The 23,987-nt window shown below is 38.9% G+C and overlaps 1 protein-coding gene across 3 annotated transcripts in view; it reads left to right on the plus strand.

Annotated features, from left to right (window-relative positions):
- Nucleotides 1–23,987, plus strand: part of Mtus2 (microtubule associated scaffold protein 2) — a 665,483-nt gene that overhangs the window by 500,612 nt on the left and 140,884 nt on the right. For all 3 annotated transcript variants that reach the window (XM_033759933.1, XM_010623851.2, XM_033759934.1), the window contains one exon: nucleotides 605–816. In XM_033759933.1, the coding sequence (XP_033615824.1) occupies nucleotides 605–816 (212 nt within the window). The remainder of the gene's footprint in view (nucleotides 1–604; nucleotides 817–23,987) is intronic.

Here is a 23,987-nt window from a genome sequence, read left to right on the forward strand (position 1 = left end):
TCCATTTTTTTTTCCTTTTCTCCTGTTTTATTCTTTCCCTTCTTTCCTTTCCCCTACCCCTCCCATTTCCCCTACCCTTTTAGACAGGTCATTGGAATTTAAAATTAGAAATTCCTGGAGCAGAGGTGATGTGGTTTGGGACTTGAAGAAAGAGTCACTAGAGTGGCTGTCAAAAGGGAGGATGGGGCCATGGCAGCATTACACCTTAGTGCCCAGTGGCCAGTTGTGCATTATGTAAATCTACCTTCTGTCGAGATTGACTTCCCATTTGACATTTTCCAAGAGTAATCCCCTATAAGAAAGAAAAGGAAAAAACTCCTATTTCATTCTCTCCAAGCAGGCCTAAAAAATGTTGGAAGCTGGAAGGAATTTGTTGATTTTGCCTGTTAATCTTTTTTGAAGCATAAATCATTGTGCTTAGAACCACATCACGTGGAATAAATAATTCAAAACTTTTTTCCCTCTTCAGTACTCAGAATGACACAGGCAATTCTTTTGTTGTTGCTCTTCATGTACTACTGTAAGAAGCTGTTGTCACATGTGTGCTGAAGGTCTTTTCACCAATGACTGTGTGTGTGGTTTTTTGTTTTGTTTTTTTAAACAGGATACCCGAAGCAGAGGACTGCAGCTCCTAGAAATGGGTTTGTGCCCAAGCCTGACCCGCAGGCCCGCGAGGCTGAGCGGCAGCTGGTCCAGCGGCTGAAAGACAGATGTGAGCGACAGGCCGGGCAGCTCAGCCTTGTGCAAGGGGAGCTGAGAAGGGTCATCTGTGGCTTCGACGCTGTGGCTGTGTCCATGCAGTATTTCTTTAGAAAGGTGAGGCCGTGTTTGGTGAATGCTGAAGGGCTTCTTGTTGGGGGTATTGAGGAGATAACAGTGCTGGTGACAGTGGTTGAGGGTGTGTTATTTGTATTTGGGACTAAGATTGACTTTTAATGTCAGAAGGGGATATGGAATCTCCTGCAGCATCCAGTGATGTTTAGGGAGTTAAATTTAGCCTCATATGTCAACAGAACTGGTCTTGCAAGGATGATGAATAATCTTGATTCCAAAAGAGAAAATTATATAAAAAAGAAAAAAAGGGGTACATGTAAACATTTTTTTAAAATGGGATTTTTGAAGAAAGTTGGACGTGGAATTATTTGCATTTTCTGAAGGAGATGGACATATGCTGAAAAGCCCGCTCATTTCACATGACAGGGAGGCAGAGCCATGGCACTGCTGCTGGGCTACCTGCACAAGTAGAGTGTGCAGGCTTCAGGGGCCCTCCTCAGTGTTCAGAAAGGAGCATGGAGTGGACCAGGGGTCCTCCCTGCAGACTTGGGTCTTTTGAAAATGTGGAGACTATTGGTTTCTTTTTAGTGAATGTCTGGTGGGTTTCTAGGGCCAGGTCTGTTATTAACCATGGAGCAGTAAGCTTCCCAGATTCTCACTAAACAGAGGCTGGTGGCAACCTGATTTCTAACTGCATTTGAGTTCTTACTTTAAGTAGCCAAGTTGTGTTTGGCAGCAAAAATGAACATTTACCTTGGAGATCAATATTATGAATGTCTTAGGCCATTTTTTAAAAATCAGTTCTCACTGTGTAGTTCAGGCTGATTTTGAACTCACTATGTAGCCAAGGCTGGCCTTGAATTAGTGGTAATCCACTTGCCTCAGTCTCCCAAGTGCTGGGATTATGGGCATGCACCACCATGCCTGGCTATTAGTTAGTTCACTTTTTGTTGCTATAGCAAAACATACAAAAATTTATTTCTGAATTATGAAAAAATTTATTTTGGACTCACAGTTCTGGAAGTTGGCAAGTCTAAGAGCATTGACACCAGCACTCACCTGGCTTCTAGTAAAGACCTTGAGCTGCCTCATATTATGGCAGAAAGCAGAAGGGAAACAAGCACATGCAGAGAGGGAAGGGACAGAGGAGCTAAACTGCTTGTGACAACTCACTCTCTCAACAACTAATCTATTCCTATGAAAAATTTTGCAGTCTGGATCCCCTCTCAAGGGCTTTACTTTCCAATCTCACTTCATTGGCAACCAAATTTCAACATAAATTTTGGAGATAATCAAACCAAATCCAGACTATAGCAATGAATGAGGCTTTGGGGTTTTTATATGGACCTTCTGGTATTTATAAGAAAGAAATAGTAGAAATATAATTTAAATGCCCTCTAAATAATAAAGTAAGCTACCTAGAGGCCTAGAAAACTTAAAGAAGTAAAGGCAGATTATTAAGTATCACTATGTCTTCTGGCTTCTTCCTTTATTTATCAACCTTAAAGCACAGAATTTTACAGCTTTTGTTATATCTTGTCCTTTCCTGTTCCAATGTGGAAGGCTGAGCTACTCTTTTCTGTTATCCTTTCTAAAAGCTTTCAGTAAATAGTTATTTATATATTTGTTGTTGTAAGGGATGGTAAGTAAGTTAAATATATAGCACTAAAATTTCAATTTTACTAATAGCTTCAACTTTCTCCCCAACCAAAATTTGAATACCAGCAGTAAATGATGAATTTAGATTTTATATCTTTCTGGTCTACTAATGTTAGTGTCAACTGTGAGTTACTGAAATGGCCATGAGTTAAATGAATTAAATGAACACACACATTTATGAGATGTCAAAGAGGCCTAGCTTCCCTTGATACAGAGCATTTTTGCTTTTAAATAAGGAGTTAGATGGTTTTAGTCCTTCAACTGATTATATTTTTTCCAACGACTGTTAAGTCTATAATAAATATAAAACAGTTTGTTCATTGAAACACTATGATCACATTTATATTGTTACTCTGCCTGCTGTAGGATTCTTCCTTCTAGATATTGTCCACAGAGTACTATTAAATCCTTGATGAAAGTTTCATATGGATGGGTGAATCAGGGGACACCAACATAAGATATTGGTATTATGTATTGTGTTTTATAAGTTGGAGCTTTTGGATACCATTTATGACATTATGGCAAGTAAGAGAGTTATTGTGCCAAAATTAAGGGCTAGGTCCCTTAGTTTTGCACTTCTGTGTTCCAGGAAAGTTCTGTGTTGGCTCATGGACCGTGAATTCATTTCTCCACAGCATGCACATTTCTCTTAAATCAGAAACCGAAGGGGGCCAGCATATGATTTGTAGGCTTCTTCATTAGACCTCCCTATTACTCGAGCTGTATTTAGCATGTCTGCAATGTGTATGAGGCATATGAATTTCACTCGCTTCTCAGTAAATCTCCAACAACGACTCCACCGAGACCTCTAATGATTGTGTCATTTCACTACCCCTACCATATGTTCATTTCTCTATCTTTCTGATTTCTGCTCTAGCTCTAGATAAATCTCAGAAGAAAAAGTGGGCATCATTTTTTTCTAAGTCTTTAAGCATAATCAATGGCTTCTACACAGGCTATATTCTATGGCACTTTCTAGTAATACCAGAGTAGACCAGGAGATGTGACATGGTGTGGAACATCTGGAAGAACAGAGACAGAGAAGCCTTGAACCTCCAATGATGGAGCCCTCTACAGATTTGAGGGCTAGGAAGCCTGAAGTACCCATGTTACTCCTGTGGGAAACAGACATACTGTTATTGTATGTGAGACGTGCTCAGAGTTGAGCATGATGGCTATGAAGAAGTACAACATCGATAGCCACTTCAAAATTTAGTCTGTCTTTTTTATTCAGTTAGAAGACCCACCAGAACTCTGTTCTGTACAAGATCCGCCTGCCTCTTCTGTACACTGTAGTATATTCATCTACAAAGCACAACTGGGCAGTGTGCTAGCAAGAGCAAATGCCACCTCTGCCTCTGCCCAGCAGTGCGTTCTGGAGCAAGTTCATGCCCCTCTATGACCCCTTCATCATCACCGGTAGGGAAAACATCCTTTTCTTCCCCTAGTCAAGTCCCTTCTCATTGCTATTGCTCAGTCTCAGCTTCCTCCACTTCAAACGGGATTAATGATGCCTCTTCACAAGGTTATTATGAGGATGTGATAAGTCAATGGGCAAAGGTACTTTGACAAAATACTCAACGAAATGTTCTTTGAGTGCAAAGAAATCTGGCAAGATCAGCCCTAAGGTTTCTGGTCTCAAGCAAATTAGATGAGATATATAAAGGGAACACTCAATGCAAGCCACTCCTATTTCATTATCCATGTGAAGTTCTCTGATCTGAAAATCTGAAATCCAAAATGTTCCAAGTCTGAAACCTTCTGAGTAGTGACAAATGGAAAATTCTACATATGACCTCATATGGTGGTTTGTAATCAAAACACAGGCACACTTTAAATATATTGTATAACATTACCTTCTGCCTATATGCATAAAGTGTAAATAAAACAAATGAATTTCATTTTTAGACTTGGATTCCATCTCCAAAATAACTCATTATGTCTGTGCAAATGTTTTAAAATCTGCAAAAATATCCCTCCAAAGTTTAATCCAAAACACTGGTGGTCCCAAACATTTTAAATAGGGGATACTCGCACGTTATACCTATATACAGGGTTTGGCCTGGAGTGTTCTTGAAGAATAGAAATAAATTTTCTAGGCTAGCTCTTTAGTTGTGCCAGTATTTTTTTCCTGATTATGCTGTCATTAAAATAAAAATAGAAGGAAAAATTTTAAAAATAAATGAGTCTCATCCCTATGCTTTTATAAATACATAAACTCAGAGAAGAATCTTCAATTTCTGCTCCACACTTACAATTCCTGTCACAGTGACTGTGAAAGTTGTCAGCTTTGACACAGCCTCAGCCCAGCTCAGGGATTTTGAAATCCCACTGTGAACTGCTGATACCAGCCTCAGGCTTGAGCTGGCTCCAGGCACCCCTGTCCCTGCAGCCGAGGAATGTTCCTCACAGGCTGAACAGACCTGCTAAAGTCCATGGTCCCAGATCTCTAGGTGGTGTAGTAATGAATGTGACTCTCTGGGACTGGCACTTCCTTAGGGTCAAATTGAATGATTGCAATCTTTCTCTTGCTACATGGTTCCTGGGAATGTTACTCTTTAGCAACCCCTGGTGGTTGATCCGCAAAAACAGCCAGCGGATGGTCCTGATCTTCAGAGTGGCATGGTTCATCTAACAGCATGGAGTTTGGTATTAGTTACATGTAAGTGTTATTTATTTGCATTTTATTTTAGTAAAATATGTCCTATGTGTTATGGTTCAGATCTGAAACGTTCCCCCCAAAGTCTCATGCTTTCAGAGGGGTGACTGTTTCAGTGTGATTATGTCACGGTCCTGGGGGCACTTGAGTGGATTAAAGGATGCTGAGGTGATGGCTGAATGTGGCCTGTGGCAGTGAGGCCTGGCTGAGGTCTACGTCATGGGGATGTGTCTTTGAAGGTGTAGCTCTCGCCCTGGCTGTTCTCCTCCCTCTGCTTCCTGGCTGCCATGGGTTGAATAGCCTTCTTCACTGGGTGTTTTCACCATGCCATTTCTGCCTTGGAGCCAGTAACCAAACTCGGAAACTTCTAAAACCAACTACCTCCTCCTTTAACCCATGGGAGCCAGATGTTTGTCCCAGGCAGAAAAATTACGAATACAACATTTATCTGATATTTGTCATTGTTATCATTAACTTTATGAATGTGACAGTACATGATGACTTTTGTTTTTATTTTTAGTTTAGACAGAAAAGAGGTGAAAATTAATGTGAAACATATCTGTACTGTGTTAGTCAGCTTTCCATTACTATAATAAGATACCTGGGAGAATTCAGCTAGAAAGAGAAAAGTGACTACGGCTCAGAGTGTTGGATGTTGCTTTGAGCCCGTATGGAGGAAGCATGTCATGTGTAGGTGTAGGATGGAGCAAAACTAGCCATGTTCCATGTCATGAACCAGGGGGAAAAAAAGAGGAAGAAATGGGCCAGGATCCCACCATCACCCCCAGTGGCATGCCCCCAATTACAGTGGACCCTCAAGTTATGATGGGCCTGACATATGAACAACTTGGGTTACGACCAGAATTTTAGTTTCAACTTACAACCAGAGTCTTGAGTTATGACCCAAATGCTGGCCATTTGTGCTTCCAGGTGGTCTCTGATACAGATTTAACCCTTAAAGAGTCCTGGAAGGGATATTACAACATCCTTTCCTGTGTGGAAATCCTCAGAAATCCTGGGCCAGTGTCTCTCTAAGGACACTGAGATCTGCCTGGAGGAAAGTTTGGTGTAAAATTACACAGGAGAGAAACTTTGTAGGCTGTGTAAAGAAGCCTGAGCCTTCAGTTGACTGACTTGAGTTACAACCAGCTCTTGCAAATGAACTGAGTTTGTAAGTCGAGGGTTCACTGTACCTAAGACCCCCTACTAGACTCCACCTCTTAAAAGTTCCAACACCTTCCTGTAGCATCACACTGTGGGCAAAAGCTTTAGGGCACGGGCTTTGGGGAACTTTCCAGATCCACACTACCTGGTACCATGTACTTACTTTCTCTCTCTCTCTCTCTCTCTCTCTCTCTCTCTCTCTCTCTCTCTCTGTTTGAGTTTATTGGTATATTTTAGGTATACAGTACAGTTACATTCATCATTGGGATCTTGTACCTTTACATGACAGGTCTTGGTTCTCATTTTTTCCCCTTGTCCCTGGCCTCCTTTCACCCCCTCCTCCCCTCCCAATTTACAAATGCTTTATTTTCATTTTCTCATATTTTTCCATTATTACCTTTCCCCTACCCTACACACTTCTCCTACACCTTTAGCCTTTTTCTTCCTATTTCACATTGTCAATTATGTCATTAGGATCTTATATACCATTACAGTTTTTCACACCAGGGAAACTATTTGGTATTTATACATGTGTAACTTATTTATTTCACTTAGGAGTAATGAGAAGAGACCTAGAATAGCAAAAGCCATCCTAGGCAACAGAGACATGGCAGTGGGTATAATAATTCCCAATTTGAAACTATACTACAAAGCCACTGTGATAAAAAACAGCATGGTACTGGCCAAGAAAGAGACCTGAGGATCAGTAGAATAGATTGGAAGATACAGAAACAACTCCAGACACACTCAGCTACATCATCTTTGACAAAGGATCTAACCATCCTCACTGCAGGCAAGATAGCCTATTTAAAAAATGGTATTGGAAAAACTGGATTTCAACCTGCCAAAGATTAAAACTATACCCTTATGTTTCACTATGCACTGAACTAAAATCCAAGTGGATTAAAGATCTAAATATTAAAAAAGCAACACTAAATTTGCTGGAAGATAAGTTAGGCAGAACTCTTGAAGACATTGGCATAGGAAAAGACTTTATGAACAAATCCTCATTAGCACAGGAACTAACAGAAAGAATCAACAACTGGAATCTCATCTTATTAAAAAGCTTCTGCACTGCAAAAGAAACCATCAACAGAACTCAGAGACAACCTATAGCATGGAAAAAAATTTTTACCAGCTGCTCAGACAAAGCACTATTATCTAGAATGTATAAGAACTAAAAAAAAAAAAAATCAGGCCTCCCAAATATAAAGACCAAGTTCAAAAAATGGGCATCTGAAATGAATAGACATTTCTTAAACAAAAAAGTAAAAACAGCAAGTAAATATATGAACAAATGTTCCACATCACTGGTCATTCGAGAGATGCAGATGAAAACAACGCTGAGATTCCACCTCACCCCACAAAGAATGGCTGCTATCAAGAAATCAAATAATAACAAATATTGGCGGGGCTGTGGGGAGAAAAGAACCCTTCTCCATTGTTGGTGGGAGTGCAGACTGGTGCAACCACTATGGAAATCAATATGGAGGTACCTCAAAGAGCTGGGATTAGATGTACCATGTACTTTCTGTTTTTTTTCTTTTTTAATACCGGGAATTGTACTTGGGTCCTTGCACTTGCAAGGCAGGCCACCGAACCACTGAGCTAAATCCCCGGCGACCATATACTTTCTAAACAATACAAAATTAATAATCCCCCAACTTCCTTCTTCCAGAAATATATAATGTATTGATTTTACTACTTGATTTTTATTACAAAAAAATTTAAATGCAGAAGAGTGGAAATAATAATGTAAATTCCCATTTTCTATTTTTAACATTTATTACATTTTACCATATTCTCTTTACCTAGGCTTTGTTGTTCTGAGTGGTATATATTTTTAATATTTTATATATTAATATTTTATATATTTCAACCTCAATTCACTTATGTTAGCAGAAGATCGGTCTACAGAGAACTAAAAATATAGAAAAGCAGAGTTTCTTAATAACAGTAGACCTTCCATTGATCTATGATGGCCTAAACTTGTTAATACATTATTTTAACTTTAAACTCTGTATAACTGGTGTAAATGTCAGTCTCCTGTGATAGGCAGGGAAACTGAGGTTTAGAGAGATTGCATAGCCCTCTGAAGACAGCATAATTAGAAAATGATGGAACCCAGATACTAATACAGATCAGTCCACATCCAACAGCAGCTTAGTTTTCCCACTATATTATAATGCTACTTCTCCCTTTCACCTCAATCCTTAAAGTATTTTGTTGTAGTAAAGAAAGGTAACACACACACACACATGCACACACACACACACACACACACACACACACAATTGGAAAAGAGAAACAGTAATCTAAAAGTTAGACATTTATACAGCATGCTAACAGAAAATAACATAAAACAATCTTTAACCTGTTGCTATAAAGAAAGAAAGAAAGAAAAAGTTATGTTCTCAGGGGAAAGCAAGATTATTATGAATGAGAAGACTTGAGGAGCCAGGATAGAGACAGGGGTTGGCTTTAGGCTTAGTCAAGATGAAGGAAAAGCATGTCTCGGAAGGCATGGCCAGCACCTGCTCTCTGAAAATGAGATCCTTCTCCCTATCCCTTAAGTTCTTGGTAAATTGGTTAATTGTTTAAAACAGAGAATTTGGCTCAGAGGATGCTTTTTCTCTGTAAGGGATAGCAGGCTGCTTTGTCTTTGCGCTCCGCACTACCTGCCTCTGTTCTTTGGTCAGGGAAGGTTGTGTGATAGAGGGGAAGAGAGAACAGATGGGGGAAGAATCCTTTTATAAAATAAATGTTTTCTTACTTTGGCCATTTAAAGCATTCAGATTTCAAATTCAGGGATTCATCAGGGTGCCTCTCTGCCCTATAGCTCCAACAGCAGGAGAGAAGCCGTTATGTTCACTAGCCATAGGACTTCCTGTTTCAGCAAGTGGGGCTCCCAGAGCAGTCATTATACCTGATCAGAATCGTAAACAGCCAGATCCTTAAATTCTAAAGTGGGGCATGTAAATTAGTGCTCTGTGCCCCATTCCCTTATGAACAGGGTTCTATGATTATCTGTTCTTCCCTTAATTTTTCTCAAATAACTAAAGGCCTAAAGAATATGTGAGCACTTGGGTTGGCATTGCTGACAGTGATTCAGCATAAGATGCATTCTGAAGGGTTGATGAAATGGTAAATGCGAGGCAAATTGATGGCTCCAATGATCATTGTTATAGGGCAGGGAATTTAGCTCAGTGGTTCTGCCACCTGCCTGACAAGCACAGGGACCCAAGTCCAAACCCCAGGACCCCCCCCAAAAAAAAAGAAAAGAAAAAGAAACAACAACAAAAAAAAACCCACTGATCATTGTTCTGAAAGGATGCTATTTGTCACAGATATGATACCTGGAAATGGAAGGTTTGCTTTTACTCTCAGGACTCTCTCTGAAGAAACTTCATAGCATAAACCCCAAATAGCAAATTTCCTCCAAGTCATGGGAGAGAACCCCCTCGCTAAGCCCTGTCCTTGGGTTTCAATAATGAACAACATCATGGCAGTTTGGATAGTAATATAGGAGCAAAGCTTTCTCAATATTTATGGAAGATCTTCAATTCCACAGCCTGATAAAGCCAGACTTCATTGATGATAATATAAATTTTACAATAAGATACATTAAGAACAGAATAAGGTAAAACTGGTTGGCTCTGTTACTAGATCATATCTTTTATGCTTTGCCGTAAATGGTTCATTTTTTTTAAATGTAGTAACACACTTTTGAAGGCAGGTAAACACTACAGAAGAGGGGAATGAACTTAACTTGTTGCTATGGGAAGGCAGTCTACTATTGGTATAGTCAAGGACTTTCTAAACAGAGCCCCAGTTGCCTTGCCAATTGTATAAGAAATAATACCAAGAACCAACAAGTGAGATTATATCAAGTTAAAAAGCCTCTGCAGCAAAGAAACAATAGAGTGATAACCCAGAGATGGGGAAAATATTTGCCAACTGGTCCTCAGAAAGAAGACTAATATCTAAAATATATAAAGAACTCATAAAAGACTCCCCCCAAGATAAAAGACTCAATAAAAAACTGGGTAAGTGGAATGAATAGGCACTTCTCAGAAGCAGTGATACAAATGGCCAATAAGTACATGAAAAAATGTTCAGCATCTTTGGCCATTAGAGAAATGAAAATTAAAACATTGAGATTCCATCTTATGCTGGAGAGAATAGCAGTCATCAGGAGCTCAAAAACAACAAATGCCGCAGAGGCTATGCAGAAAATGAAATCTTTCTATATTGTTGGTAGGAATGTAAACTAGTACAACTACTATGGAGATCAGTATGGAGATTCCAAAAAAAAAAAACTAAATATAGAAATTCCATTCCACCCAGCTATTCCACTGCTATGTATTTTCACAATAGTTAAATACATCAGGTTACAATGATACATATATATCCATGCTTATAACAACACAAATCATAACAGCTAAACCTTGGAAGTGACCAATATGTACATCAGCAGAGAAATGGATAAAGAAAAGGTGGTGTATATATACACGATAGAGTACTACTCAACCATAAAAAGAATAAATTTGAGTAATTTGTAGGAAAGTGGATATACCGAGACCATAATGCTAAGTGAAATAAATCAGACACAGAAGGTTAAATATCATATGGTTTCTCTTATATGAAAAACCCAAAGTATAAATAATTTAAGGAGCAGAATAAAAAATAGATGATAGGAAACAGAGAGGGAGACCTTTTGCAGACTGGAAGAGGATCTCAGGGTGGAAGGAAGACAGCAAAAGCAGATCAAAAGGATTAATATACAACGTATGCACACCAACTCCCCACAATGAATATATTCATTGTGTAGCACAAATATGTATTAATAAAAGGAAAAATAAAACTAGAAAGGCAGTCTGTACATTTCCCCCAGACTTAGGTGAACATTTGTTTAAAACTGCTCATAATAAAAGTGCATGCCTTGAATATACCCTGGGAGGCAAAATTCAGTGTTGCCTTCCTGCAGGCCAGAGGCAGTAGAGTAGGGCAGGACTGGCCCTCCAAATGCCACACCACCCAACCTTTCTAGACCTATGGCTTCTCCAAATACCACAGTGTACACTTAAATGTCACCAGAAACTTACTCTCATCAGTCAAGTTCTGAAAACTCAACAAATTAAAACAAATGAACAACTGATCATTTTAAAGACTAATTGCTATGAGATATAGTCAGCCTCAACCCCAGAATCTCTTCCCTGTAAGTACATTCATTGACTATCCAAGAACTCAAGTGTTTTAGAAAATAGTAAACATCAGACTTCAGTTATTTGATTTTTGCTTGTCAGTTTATTTTGGTAAAATGCAGCTACTAACAGCCCAACCTCAGGGATGACTGGAGTGAAGGGGCCTTGGGGCCCTGGTGACTGGAATTTCACTCAGCGCCTCTAATGCTGAGAGACCACGGTATCATTAAATACCAGGAACGGCTCCACTCTTCCTTGGTGACACAGTGTGCCTGTTACCCTGCTAAGTACTCACACTTGTGATATCATGATCACTGTTTTTTAAAAATACATTAGACTATTCTTTTTAGGAAAACCATTTAAATAATGAACTTCTACAACCTGAATTGGTTTCTAAGGACACTGTCATTTCCTACAGTTCTGGGGAATGAACTAACACAAAGCCAGAGAGATAACTGGCAGCAGTTACCTAACAAGGTTGAACCCTCTCCTTGCCACCTTCTGGGGTCTGGTTTCTGAAGGCATAAGTGACATAGTGGCTTTTACTGCAGCTTTCATCTGGGGCTAGAACTGGCCCCTCAATGTAGACAGCAAGTTAGGAGGTGAGCCCCCACCCAAGAGCCCACATCCCTCCTTCTCGTCAGTACTTGCACTCTAAATTATCTTTGATCCCGAAGATAGAAAAGTGTCTAGCCATGCTAGTTAATTTAACTTGTTAAATGGAGGATATGAAAACTTGATCACAGGCCCCGACTTCCAGTTCCAAAGATTAAAACACGTATTCAAATCATTGGAGTCTAGAGAGGAACGTGATGGGTGTGATGTGGAGCGGAGGAGCCCAGAAGAAGGGTTGCCTCTAGCCAGGGTAACTGGGCCCCTTCACAGAACAGGGGTGTACATGAACTCGCTCTGGAAGAATAAATAGGACTGTAGAAAGCAGAGATGAAAGAATCAGGCACTCCATACCTCAGAACATGAGCAGAGAGTGGCACAGCTCAGGGGAAGGGCAAGTCCTTACTGCAGAGGGTAATGGGTCCAATTTGCCTAAAGCTAGAAGCATGAAGCAGGAACAGAAATGAGGCCAAAAAGCTTGGAGCTTTGAATAGTGAAGTCAACCTGAAGCTTATTTGAGCAGTCAGGATCTCTGAGAGTATGGAGCAGAATACTGTTGTAAGCTGCATCTTAGGAAGATGAATATGGTAGCTGAGTATGAGATGGGTGATAGGAAATAAATTCCAGGTAAAGAAGAGAAAAATGGGCAGGCATGGTGGTAGAATAATAATCCAGACAATAGGTGAGAAGGATTATAGAATCTCAGGTCTTATGGAGACAGCAGAGGCAGGACTTGAGGACCCAATTGTGAGCCTGACAGTTATATTAGATGAGAGGTGTTTAACAGGTGTCAAAATCCCTTGATGAATTCTCAACAACATACACATAGAAATCACAAAACTGAAAATCAGTGCGAAGAATTTAGGAATTGTATGTAGAGAGAGCTCAGAAATGTAGTGAGCGGTCGTGGACCCCCTGTAGGCAATCTCTAGAACTGCCCATTTTGTGTCCCTGTGAACCCTGGAGGTTGAGGAACAAATAAAGGAACAATGATAGGGATGGACATTTCTCCGGAAATACACTTCTAGCCCAGATATCATCCATCCTTTCGAAGGATGCTACAGGAGTATTGTCCCATATTGCAGGAGTATTGTCATCTCTCCCATCTTCTCCAGAAATTTTGCTGTGTTATCTAAATTGCTGCTTCTCTTAAATGTACTTAGCTATGGCCCTTGCCATTCTGTTTGTGCGGACCGTGTTTAGGTTCATGTCCCTCCAGGGCTGGGTCAGTGGCCCATATTGATTCCCAGGACTCTTTCCATGTGGTGATGCTGGACTCCCTATAAAGGAGTTAAACAGAGATCTAGATGTCAGGAAAAGAATGGGGCACTCTAGAGAAGTAAACTGGGAATTGTTTACATGCAAGTGACAAAGGGATGAGATTGATAGGAGAGTGTGTACAGGTAAAGAACACTGTTTTGAGAAACATCTGTGCTTCCTGTGTAGAAAGCAGGGCAAGAGCAGGGCCCCAGAGGAGGCAGGAGGCGTTGAGAAAGGCTGGAAGAAGCAGAGTAGCCCACCTCACATTACCACCCAGAAGGGACCTCTGAACCCGGACGATGATTACATAGCCAGGCTTCGGTGGATGAAAAGCAGAATGAGAAAGTGCCTTGGCCTTTGCAAGTTTTAAAAGGGTATCTAAAAGAGGTAAGAAGAGTCAAATTTTCCTGATTTCTCTGTGATTAAGTGGTTTAGCAAAGTTTGTCCTCCCTTCAGCCAAGGAAGAAGCCAGCATCAAGCCAGCATCTTCCCCTATGAGAAGTGACAATGGCGCCATCTACAGGGCGATGCTTAGAAATGAAAGTCTGTGCTTAAATCACACCAAAAATTACCTTCAAATCCAAGGAATTATACAAAAAACAAGTACTGATTATCTCCCCCTTGTCCACTGTTGTGTGAACCATAAACAGGCTTACTTATCCCACAACTTAGTTGAAACTAAGTTTGAAATTTAAAACACACAACTCCTTTCATTTTTCATTGTATTGCTGATAAATCAAATTACTAAGATAACAAGAAAAAGATTTATGTAGTACATTGAAAGCAGCTTGTCTATGATATAGTTCATAAAAACAATTATATATTTCACAAACCCAACAGCCAAAACCATTTATACCTGTAATTTAGTCCCTGGAGAGAATGAAAGCCCATTACCGCTGCCTTCCCAGGAATAAAAAGAGAAATGTTTAAAGTCTCAAAGTAATGAAATTCTATTACCTGAAAATATTCTCTTGAAAACAAAAACTAATTATAACTAACGCATTGACAGAAGAGATATTAAGTGATATTTTCTCAAATTTTTCTTGAGTAACTTTTACTTCTATTTGAAAGACATTCAGAGCCAGGATCCAGGATCTAGAGTTATTTTAAATCCATGAAGGAGGCAGAAAGAGAGGTGGGTAGTAAGAGGAGAGCATTTGCAATCAATGAAAAATGGCTGCATAGGTAGCTGTTGTTACTATACTTGATCTTAGCCAAAAGGCTGAGAAGCAATCTGACTATATTAATAATTACTGTGTGAATGGTTTAGACATAACAATTAAAGGACAGAGATGGTCAGAAGACTTAGGAACCCAACTGTGATGACTAATCTTGATTGTCAACTTGATTGATTTGAAAGTTGTCTAGGAGATGGTAATGCATGTTTCTGGGTAGGTCCTGTCTGGCTCTCTTTCTTGTCTATCTGCTCTGGCCACCAGAAGGTGAGTGGCTTTCTTCTGCCACACTCTTCTGCCGTAATACTTCTGTCTTGGAGTTAGCTGACTATGGACTAAAACCTCTAAAAGTATAAGCCAAAATAAACCTTTTTCCTTTAGGTTATAGATGTCAATTATTTTGGCCTAGAGATAAAAATCTGCCCGATATACCAGCCATATGTTTTCTATAATAAATCCAATTTAAATATAATGTTCAGATTATAAAGAGCTGGAGAAAGAGATGCTTTCTTCACAGCAAGCAAGAGTGCTGGAATAACTGTGTGGATTTCAGACAAATAAAACATCAGAAATAAAGAACATTATCAATCATCAAGAAGGAAAATATGTAATGATAAAGGGGTCAGTTCCCCAAGAAGACATAAAATGCATGAATATAACTGTTGATGTTTTAGACCTACTCTATTGAGTTCCACTGACTTATACATTGAGGTCATGTTCAGTTATTGTAGTTCTGAGAGCCCTGTTATTTCATACTAAAAAATCTCCTTTAAAGCTTCTAAGTTTTTTTGGGGAATAATTATAAATGCCTACTTTATCCTGGTCATTTCTATGCCCTTTATTTTATGCATATTATCTCATTTAATCTTTACATTATCCTTTTGGTGGAGGTATTTTGGTTTCCATTTTCTAAATAATTGAGGTTGCTTTCATCAAATAATATTTTATTGTTTTATTCATCAGATATTTATCAAATACCTGCTAAGTATTAGAATAATAAACTGTGCATAACACAGAGCCTCCATACAAGAAAATTCCAGTCAAATATCCTATTTTCTAATTACAAAACACCTCATTCAACCTTTTTAACATTGCCAAAGAAGAGCATTAGGTTTGCCGATTTTCTAGATAAGTAAATAGAGGAAGATAAGTTGTTACTTGCCTGAAGTCTCATGGTCTGTAAGCAATAGACTAAAGACTTGATGCAGATGATTCTGATGGCCTGTTGCACAAAATGGCGAATCTAGTTAGTAATTTTGTATTGTACACTTGAAATTTTTTAAGAGAGTAGATTTCAATCCCTTTCTCCTTTACCCCAAGAATAATTGCCAGCAATGTTTGTGGCTGCAGCAATCATGCCATGATAATTTAAGGATTACAGTCCTAAATTTACCTCCAATTTACCATAAAATAGCTTGCTTTTATTATTGTTTTCACATTGCTTTAGTATGTTAATAGTCTTCACAAACAAACGACATAATTCTGTTTATAGCATTCTATAGCATTTTTAGTAGTGGTAATTCTATTTACAAAATACAGTAGTTCTTGATAGCTGAAAATGAATGAATGTTGGCAGCAAGCTGTACTTTTTCTTCTAAATGAAAAATGGTTCATAAGTGTTCTCACCAAATACATACAAAAAAGTAACTATTGAGGTGAAGGATGTATTAATTAGCTTGATCTTGGAAGCCATTTCATAATGTAAACATAGCAATACATCACATTGTATGCTCTAAATGTATGTCATTTTTATCTCCTACTAAAATTGGAAAAAGTACTTTATGTAGGTCTGCTTCTTAATGTTCTAATGATCATATTTTATTGACAAATATGTGAAATTGATTTGCCATGTAAAATTCACCAGTAGTCAGAATGATGAAGAAAGTTCTGCCTATCAGCATAGCCATGTGAAGCCATGTGGACCATTTATTCCCAGTCCCTTCCTGTGGCCAGCGCTGCATGGAATGTGACAATTCTCTAAAGTGCCACGTGAATGTTCACACGTGGCCTTTTCTTGTGTGATGGTGAAAGAATTTCTGCTTTGATTTCCGTTGTCCCCATATCAGCCTATCAATATCAAGAGACCAAAATCTCAGTGCAAAACAGTTCATCTCATACACATAGGTGACATTTCTGGCAGTGAAGCATGGTATTTACTACATGCAGCCGTGAGCCAGAATCCATGCACCATTTGGCACCAGGAGTGAAGAAGAAATAGTATTAGTTATTCCTGATGCCCTACATTGCCCAGTCCTAGGTAATGGTGGTGAGTACTATGCTGAGATGAACTGTGAAGTAGGCCAAAAGTGTCACACTCGGCCTCACATCTGAAGGCAAAATATTCATCTATGTAATGCTATCCACCACAGCAAGTCATGGAAGATATTTGGGTGTCACAGGAGGTGGACAATAGATGAGAGCATGAGAAAGAATAACAGGCTGACCAAAGATATGAGAAATTTTATATTATTATATTATATATGCATATATATGCATACAATTGGCAATAAACAGGTCCTCAGAATGAACTGCTCCCCAGAATGACCATTTCTTTGTTTTACCAGTGCTAGGGATTGAACTCAGGGCCTCACATATGCAAGCAACCTCTGAGTTACATCCCAAGCCCCCAGAAAAACTATTTATTATATGATGACACAGTATACAAACTAAGAAGATGGTTTTCCTTGAGTTTCAGGTCTGGGTAAGATCGTGGGAGCCTGGTCCACCTTGCCTTTCTCACTGAAAACAGTAAAACATGGGCAGAATGCATGGAGGACTCCAAAAAGGAATGTGTAACAGGCAGACTAGGAAGAATACAATTTGAAGTATCATAGAGCTGATGGAGAAATTATAGGCTTTTTCTCCATTTTCCCCGAACTGAACTTGGGTCAGCTTGATGCCTGGGACAGCACCTGCATATAACAGGAGAAGCTTTGAGTTTTGGCTTGAGTGGTAGGAGGAGGAACCCCTCACACTCACAGAGAGCTAGAGAAACCTCTATCTTCTTCTTCATTTTCTCATGCCCTGTGCTATAAGCAACTTCACAGAAGCAGGAGCAGAACCCTAGTAAAGCCACACTCTAAGGAAAGACAACTTTCCTCTCTACAGGATGATTGTACAGAAGAAATCCCCAGTGCCTTTATCCTTTCTCTGTTCTTCCTCCACTTAGCCACAGGTATGAGCATAGTGGAGGCAGTAACTGTAGTATAAGATTTCTGGCTGGAGGACAAGCAAGAGGATCAAACCCCAAGGAACTAGAAAAGGGTGAGGAGATTGAACTTGGGAAGAACTTAGGATAAAGATCTAAAGACTTCATAAGTTGCTTATGAATCCCTGGGCTCATTCCTGATACATACACAAATATAGACTTTGAGAATGAATTACAGGATAAAATACCACCTAAGAGCCACACCAGCCAGGGTGTGGTTCTAATGTGGGACAAATCCTAACAGCACTTCAAAAACTTTGAAAACACAATTGGCATTGAGAGTGCAACTTACAGAAGGCTGGGTGGAACTAGTGATCTGAACCCTACCGTTAGCTGCCTGCTCTTGATTCTCTGTAGGATATAAACAAGAGCCATGGTTTTATGATGTAATATTCAAAAACTACTCATACAGAGAACTGTATGACAAAAGGCAATCAACAGACAATAAAGTGAACATGATAGACACTGTATTTGTTTGACAAAGATATTAATTACAGCTATTTTTACAATTCTCTGTGAAATAAGGGAAATACTCTTGAATAGAAACTTTGAAAATCCTATGATAGAAATAAAAGATAAAATAAAGGCCTAAATGGAAAATAATAGAACTGAAAAGTATAATAATCAAAATAAGCTCACTGGATGTAGATAACAGAGAAGAGTCAGCGAACATGAAGATAGATCAATAGACATTTTCCAATCTGAACAACAAAAATAAAACATCATAATTTTTTAAATGGATCCTACAGAGCCTAAGAGACAATATAAAAGTCTAATATTTATATTAATGGATACCAAGAAAAAAAAAGAATGTGATACAGAAATGTAATTAAGAAATAATGGTTGAAAACTTCCCAAATGGTAAAAAACATGAACGTGAAACTGGGTAATAAGCCCAAAGAAATCCATGCCCAGACATATAGTCAAACTGATAAAAAGATAAAGAAAAAATACTGAAAGCTATTGAAGAAAACTACCTGTAGAGGAACAACAGTTTGAATGACTGCAAGTTTCTCAGCAAATTATGGAGGCCAGAGACTGGAAACATTTCAAAGTGCTAAAGAACCATCAACTCAGAATTTCATATCCTGTGAAAATAGAATTTTAAAATGAAAATAAACACATTCTCTGATGAAGGAAAACTAAAAAAACTTCTTTGTTAGTAGTCTTAGCCTGATAGAAACATTAATGAAGTGTTACTGATAGATGGGAAGTAATACCAGAAGAAAAATTGGAATAACAGAAATAGTAAATATCTGCAACTGGGCATGATAGCACATCTTGTAGTCCCTGCACTCTGGGAGGCTAGGATTGCATATTTGAGACCAGCCTAGGCAATTAAGCAACTTAATGAGACCCCATCTCAAAAGAAGAAGTGAAAAAAGGGCTGGATGTGTAGCTCAGTACAAAGGCCCTAGATTCATTTCCTAATACCACAAAAGCAATAACAACAAAATAAACATAATAGACTATCCTTTCCTTATTGAGTTATTTTCATAACGTTGTTGGATGGAATTCTCAGTGTACATATGTGTGATTCATAAAATGTCTACATGGGAATGAGTGGAAAGGAACCATTGTAGTGGCAAGGTTTCTGCATTCCACCTGTGGTGGCCAGATATCAATTTCAGTTAGATTGTGAAAAGTTAAGTTTTCATATTGTAATTCCCAGACCAAAGCCAGGACATTATTGGAGATATAATAAATACAATAAATAAATGAAAATGGAATGCTAAAGAATGTTTACATAACCCAAAAGATGGGAGGAAAAGAGAAAAAGAGGACCAAAACCAGAAAGGACAACAGTCCCATCTGCCATGCTGTACCTCCATGTGCAGCCCACCACTGTCATGGTGTGACACAACTTCAATGCAACAGTGAGATCACCTCCCAAGGTGCAGCCTGCATCTCCACATGGGGGGAAACAAAATCAGAAATTCAGAAATGGGATTGCTGGCCTTGTGCACTTTCCTGTAGTGTGCACATTTTCACATGATCATCTTTCTGTAGGACTTTATTGACCTAATATTATCAAAGACTCAAAGACTCCAGCAATTATTTATAAACACTACCAAATTTACCATATTAGACATTTTGTATAAGAAATGTCAAATTTACTCAATAGAATTACCATTACAGACTCAGATTCTAATGGAATTCCAAAAATATATGATATGCATCTATTTAATGCTGATTTGATGGTAACTCTTTATGAAAAGTATTATTACAAGTTGGCTTAGGACAGTTAAATATTGCCAAAAATTTGAATGACAATGAGATAACATTTTTGTGTGGCTTATGAAATATGGTGATTCTTTCTACTACTGCTAGCAGCTGAGTATGCTACCCCCAGGTGAATGGATACTATTATCAAGCAACAGAGCAGCCTTTGGAATACACTAAACAAGTGTACTTACATTTGTTTTATTTGCCAACCATTTGCTCAAATGCAGAGATTATGCTTTTGTATAGATAGCCATATGTTGGGAAATTCAGCTACATCAGTAAGGTGATTAGAGCAGAAGTGGTTTCCAGCTCTATGTGTTTTTAAACAAGTATCTGTTGGGCACATGAAAATGCAGCCATCACATCAAAACCACTTCCTGACTTCAAAACCACTTCCACACTGCGGTTCTGTAGGTGATGGATTTGTCTGAGCAGTATGGACACTGGTCAAGGCAGCAACTAGAACTCTTCACAATTCCAAACCACTCTTTGTCAACAAGCTTATTTTTGTCATAGCGAACAAACATGATGTGACAAGAAGAGCTCAACTTTCTAAAGATGATCAGAAAAATTTTATGGATTTTTCAAGCTGAAGGATTCCTTGTGACAAAGAGACCAGTGCTCTAAGAATGCTTTTATGAAAGTAAAATAGAGGCTTGTGTCAGATTTTTAGTTTGTCAAGTAGAAATCAAAATGAAAGGCAATAGAGTCAATGAAATGCCAAATTGATTGTAATTAACTTTGCCAAGGAGAAATGATAAGGAGTCAACCTTTCATTCCAGAAGATAATTTGGTTGAAAGAGGGAGGTCTCTGGGGGAGTGACCTGGAAGGGTGTATCTCCCTCCCTTCTTCCTTCCCTCTGCTTTCCAGCTGCTATGGAATGAGTAGCTGCCCTCTGCCTAGGCCCTTCACCTTGATGTTTCTGTTTTAGAACCAGCAGCTCATGTACTCAAACCTCTCCACTTTTACTGTGTGAATCTCAGGTATTTTGTTTCAGCAGAGGGAAAGTGACTGATACTGTAATAAACTAAACAATAAGCAAAAAATTAGCAATAATATGGAAGAACTGAATAACATCAACCAACAGGATCATATTAATGTTTGTAAAATACTCCACTCAACAATAAGAGATCACACATTCTTTTTCAAGTGCATGTAGAACATTCACCAGATGGACCGTATTCTGTGTCAGAAAACTAACAAATGTAAAAGAATTGAAATCGCAGGTAGTATGTTTTCTGACCCTAGTGACAATTTAAAAAAGAAAAGGTAATAGGAAAATCTCTAAGTACTTAGATGGTAAATAAAACACTTCTAAATCATAAATCAAGGAGGAAATCTCAAGGAAATTAGAAAATATTTGAACTGAAAGAAATGAAAGAAACAACATAAATATTTGTGAAATACAGCAAATATAGTGCTGGGGAAAGACATCACATTAATATCACCTGTTAATATCTAGATGCTTAATATTAAAAATACTGAGAAAAAAAGTTCCAAGTCAGTAAGCTAAAGCAGAGAGGAAGAAAAGCAAATTGAATTGAATGCAAGCAGCAGAAAGTAAATAATAATAACAAGAGGTCTGCGATCACCCGGCGGCGTGCGCGTGAGCTCCCGGCCTGCGCGGGAGCTCCCGGCCTGCGCGACAACAGACCCAGGAAGGACCCAAGGACCCCAGAGGGGGTTTTTTTCAGCTGCCTGCCTACCTGCCTGTCTGCGATCACCCGGCGGCGTGCGCGTGAGCTCCCGGCCTGCGCGACAACAGACCCAGGAAGGAAGGTAGCCGCGCGGGCGCCCTTGAAACACCCACACGACCCCCCCCCCCGTTCTCAAAACTCCTGATCGGGCCAGTCCTTAGACCAACTCTGCAGAGGCATAGGTTCCCATGAAGGGTAGTTTTCTGAGCTCCGAACTTTGATCATCTTTAAAGAAAGGGCAGGGGAAACCTGTAATAGAACGGAGTGGAGTTCAACCCTGAGGGTAAGGAAACTAAAGTTAGGCTTTGTAGATTGTGTTCAGTCTCAGTCGTGAGGAACAGCCATTGGCTAGCTATAACCAGGGGATTGGGTTCCGCATATGACTGTGCATGTGGTATAATATGAGATCAGAGATAGCCTGAAAGAGGACCTTCAAATTCTTTTTCTTTCCCTCTCTCTTGTCTCTTTTTTCCTCTTTCCACCCTAAAATTTCTTTCTTTTTTCTGTCCTGTCTCTCCAACTCAGTCTCTTGCTCCACCATAGTGTCCCTCATCTCCCTTTTTATTCCAGTTCCTGAAGAACTCAGACTTCTTTTTTTATTTTTTGTTTTTAGGACGGGTTTCTCTTTATGTTCTTTTCTCCAGTCATTTTACCTCACTCATGGCTCTGTACCTTCAAGGGAAGGCAAGCGCCTGTTACTGTTAAGGGGATATATTCCTGTCCTTATTCCTGCACTCTCTCTATCCCCCCTGAACTTAATAGCTTTGTAAAGATAGTAAGGTAATTCTACAACCTCTGGATTCACTTCAAACCTGCTCTAATTCTTTCACTTATCTAATCCTCTTGTTCTAAGTCGAACCCCCCATCCTAAATGGTAAAGATGCCATATTGAAAAGAATATTCACTGCAAACATACTATGAGCTGCTTCTTGAAATTAATCTAATTCACATGAGTTAAAGGTGATACATTAATGACTACCATAAGTGGTCAGTTGGCAAGCTGTGCCTGATCCTATTGGGCTGCTGAATGTATCAATTGGGACAAAGAGTGGTGATTGATTTAAAGAGTTGTTTTCTCTGATATTATGAAAACGAGAATGTCTATGAGTCATTAGAAACTCAAAAGCTAAAACGCAACTATATTAGGAAGATTTAAGTAATACCCAGAAATTAAAGAAGGACAACCCAACAATAAAAATAAAAATGAGAAAACACTTAAGCAAGACACAAAAACAAATATCCAGTTCACCAATAGCAAATAGTAGGACAAATGAGGATGAAAAGTCTGATAGTGAACCAACAGGACTCCCTGGACCCATAGCACAGGAGGTAACAAAATTGATCAATCAGGCTCTAGAAAAATTCAAATCAGAAATAATTTCCCAGCTAGCCAGAGAGATGATGAGCAAAATAGAAGTCATGATTCGAGACTCTAGAGCAGAAACTGAGAAAAAAATAGATGAGCTCAAGACTGTGATAGAAGCCATGAAGACTCAGCATAAGAAAGACATGGAAACAATGAATGCCCAACAGAGGAAAGAAATGGAATCCATAAAACAGATTCAAACAGATATCCAGGAGATTAAAAACTCTATTGAAAGTGTACGAAACAGAATAAAAGATTGCGAAGATAGAATTTCAGATATAGAAGATAGGATAGCAGTCAGTGACCGTGAAAAAAGAGGTCTATTAAAAACAGTAAGGGATCATGAGAAATCAATCCAACAACTCCTAGACGATACAAAGAAAAATAACATAAGACTGATAGGAATTCATGAAAAAACAGGAGAAAACACAAATGATATAAAAAAGCTCTTCACAGAATTAATGACAGAAAACTTCCCAAACAGAAGGGAAGAATTAGACATACAGATAAGTGAGGCATATAGAACCCCAACTAGCCACGATCAAAAAAAATCTACACCTAGACATATAATAATCAAGATTCCAGAAATCCAACAGAAAAACAAAATACTACAAGCAGTAAGAGAAAAGAAACAAATCACATGCAAAGGGAAGCCCATTAGAATCACAGCAGACTTTTCAACACAAACCCTTAGGTCAAGGAGAGCCTGGAGTGAGGTATTCCAAGTCCTAAAAGAAAAGAATCTCCAACCTAGACTTTTGTATCCTGCAAAACTCTCTTTCAAAATAGATGGGGAAATAAAATACTTCCACGACAAAGAGCACCTGAGAAATTTCATGAACACCAAACCAGCACTGCAAGGAATTCTAAACAATATCCTAGAAAAGGACAACGAAATTCACAATAACATGAGGCCCAACAGACCAAATCAAATAGGCAAGGCAAGAAACTAAAAGGAGATGGGAGAAAAAGTAAAAAGAGT

This window comes from Fukomys damarensis, unplaced genomic scaffold (assembly GCF_012274545.1).
Source record: "Fukomys damarensis isolate Sample0158 unplaced genomic scaffold, DMR_v1.0_HiC HiC_scaffold_38, whole genome shotgun sequence".
NCBI classification, from domain to species: Eukaryota; Metazoa; Chordata; class Mammalia; order Rodentia; family Bathyergidae; genus Fukomys; species Fukomys damarensis.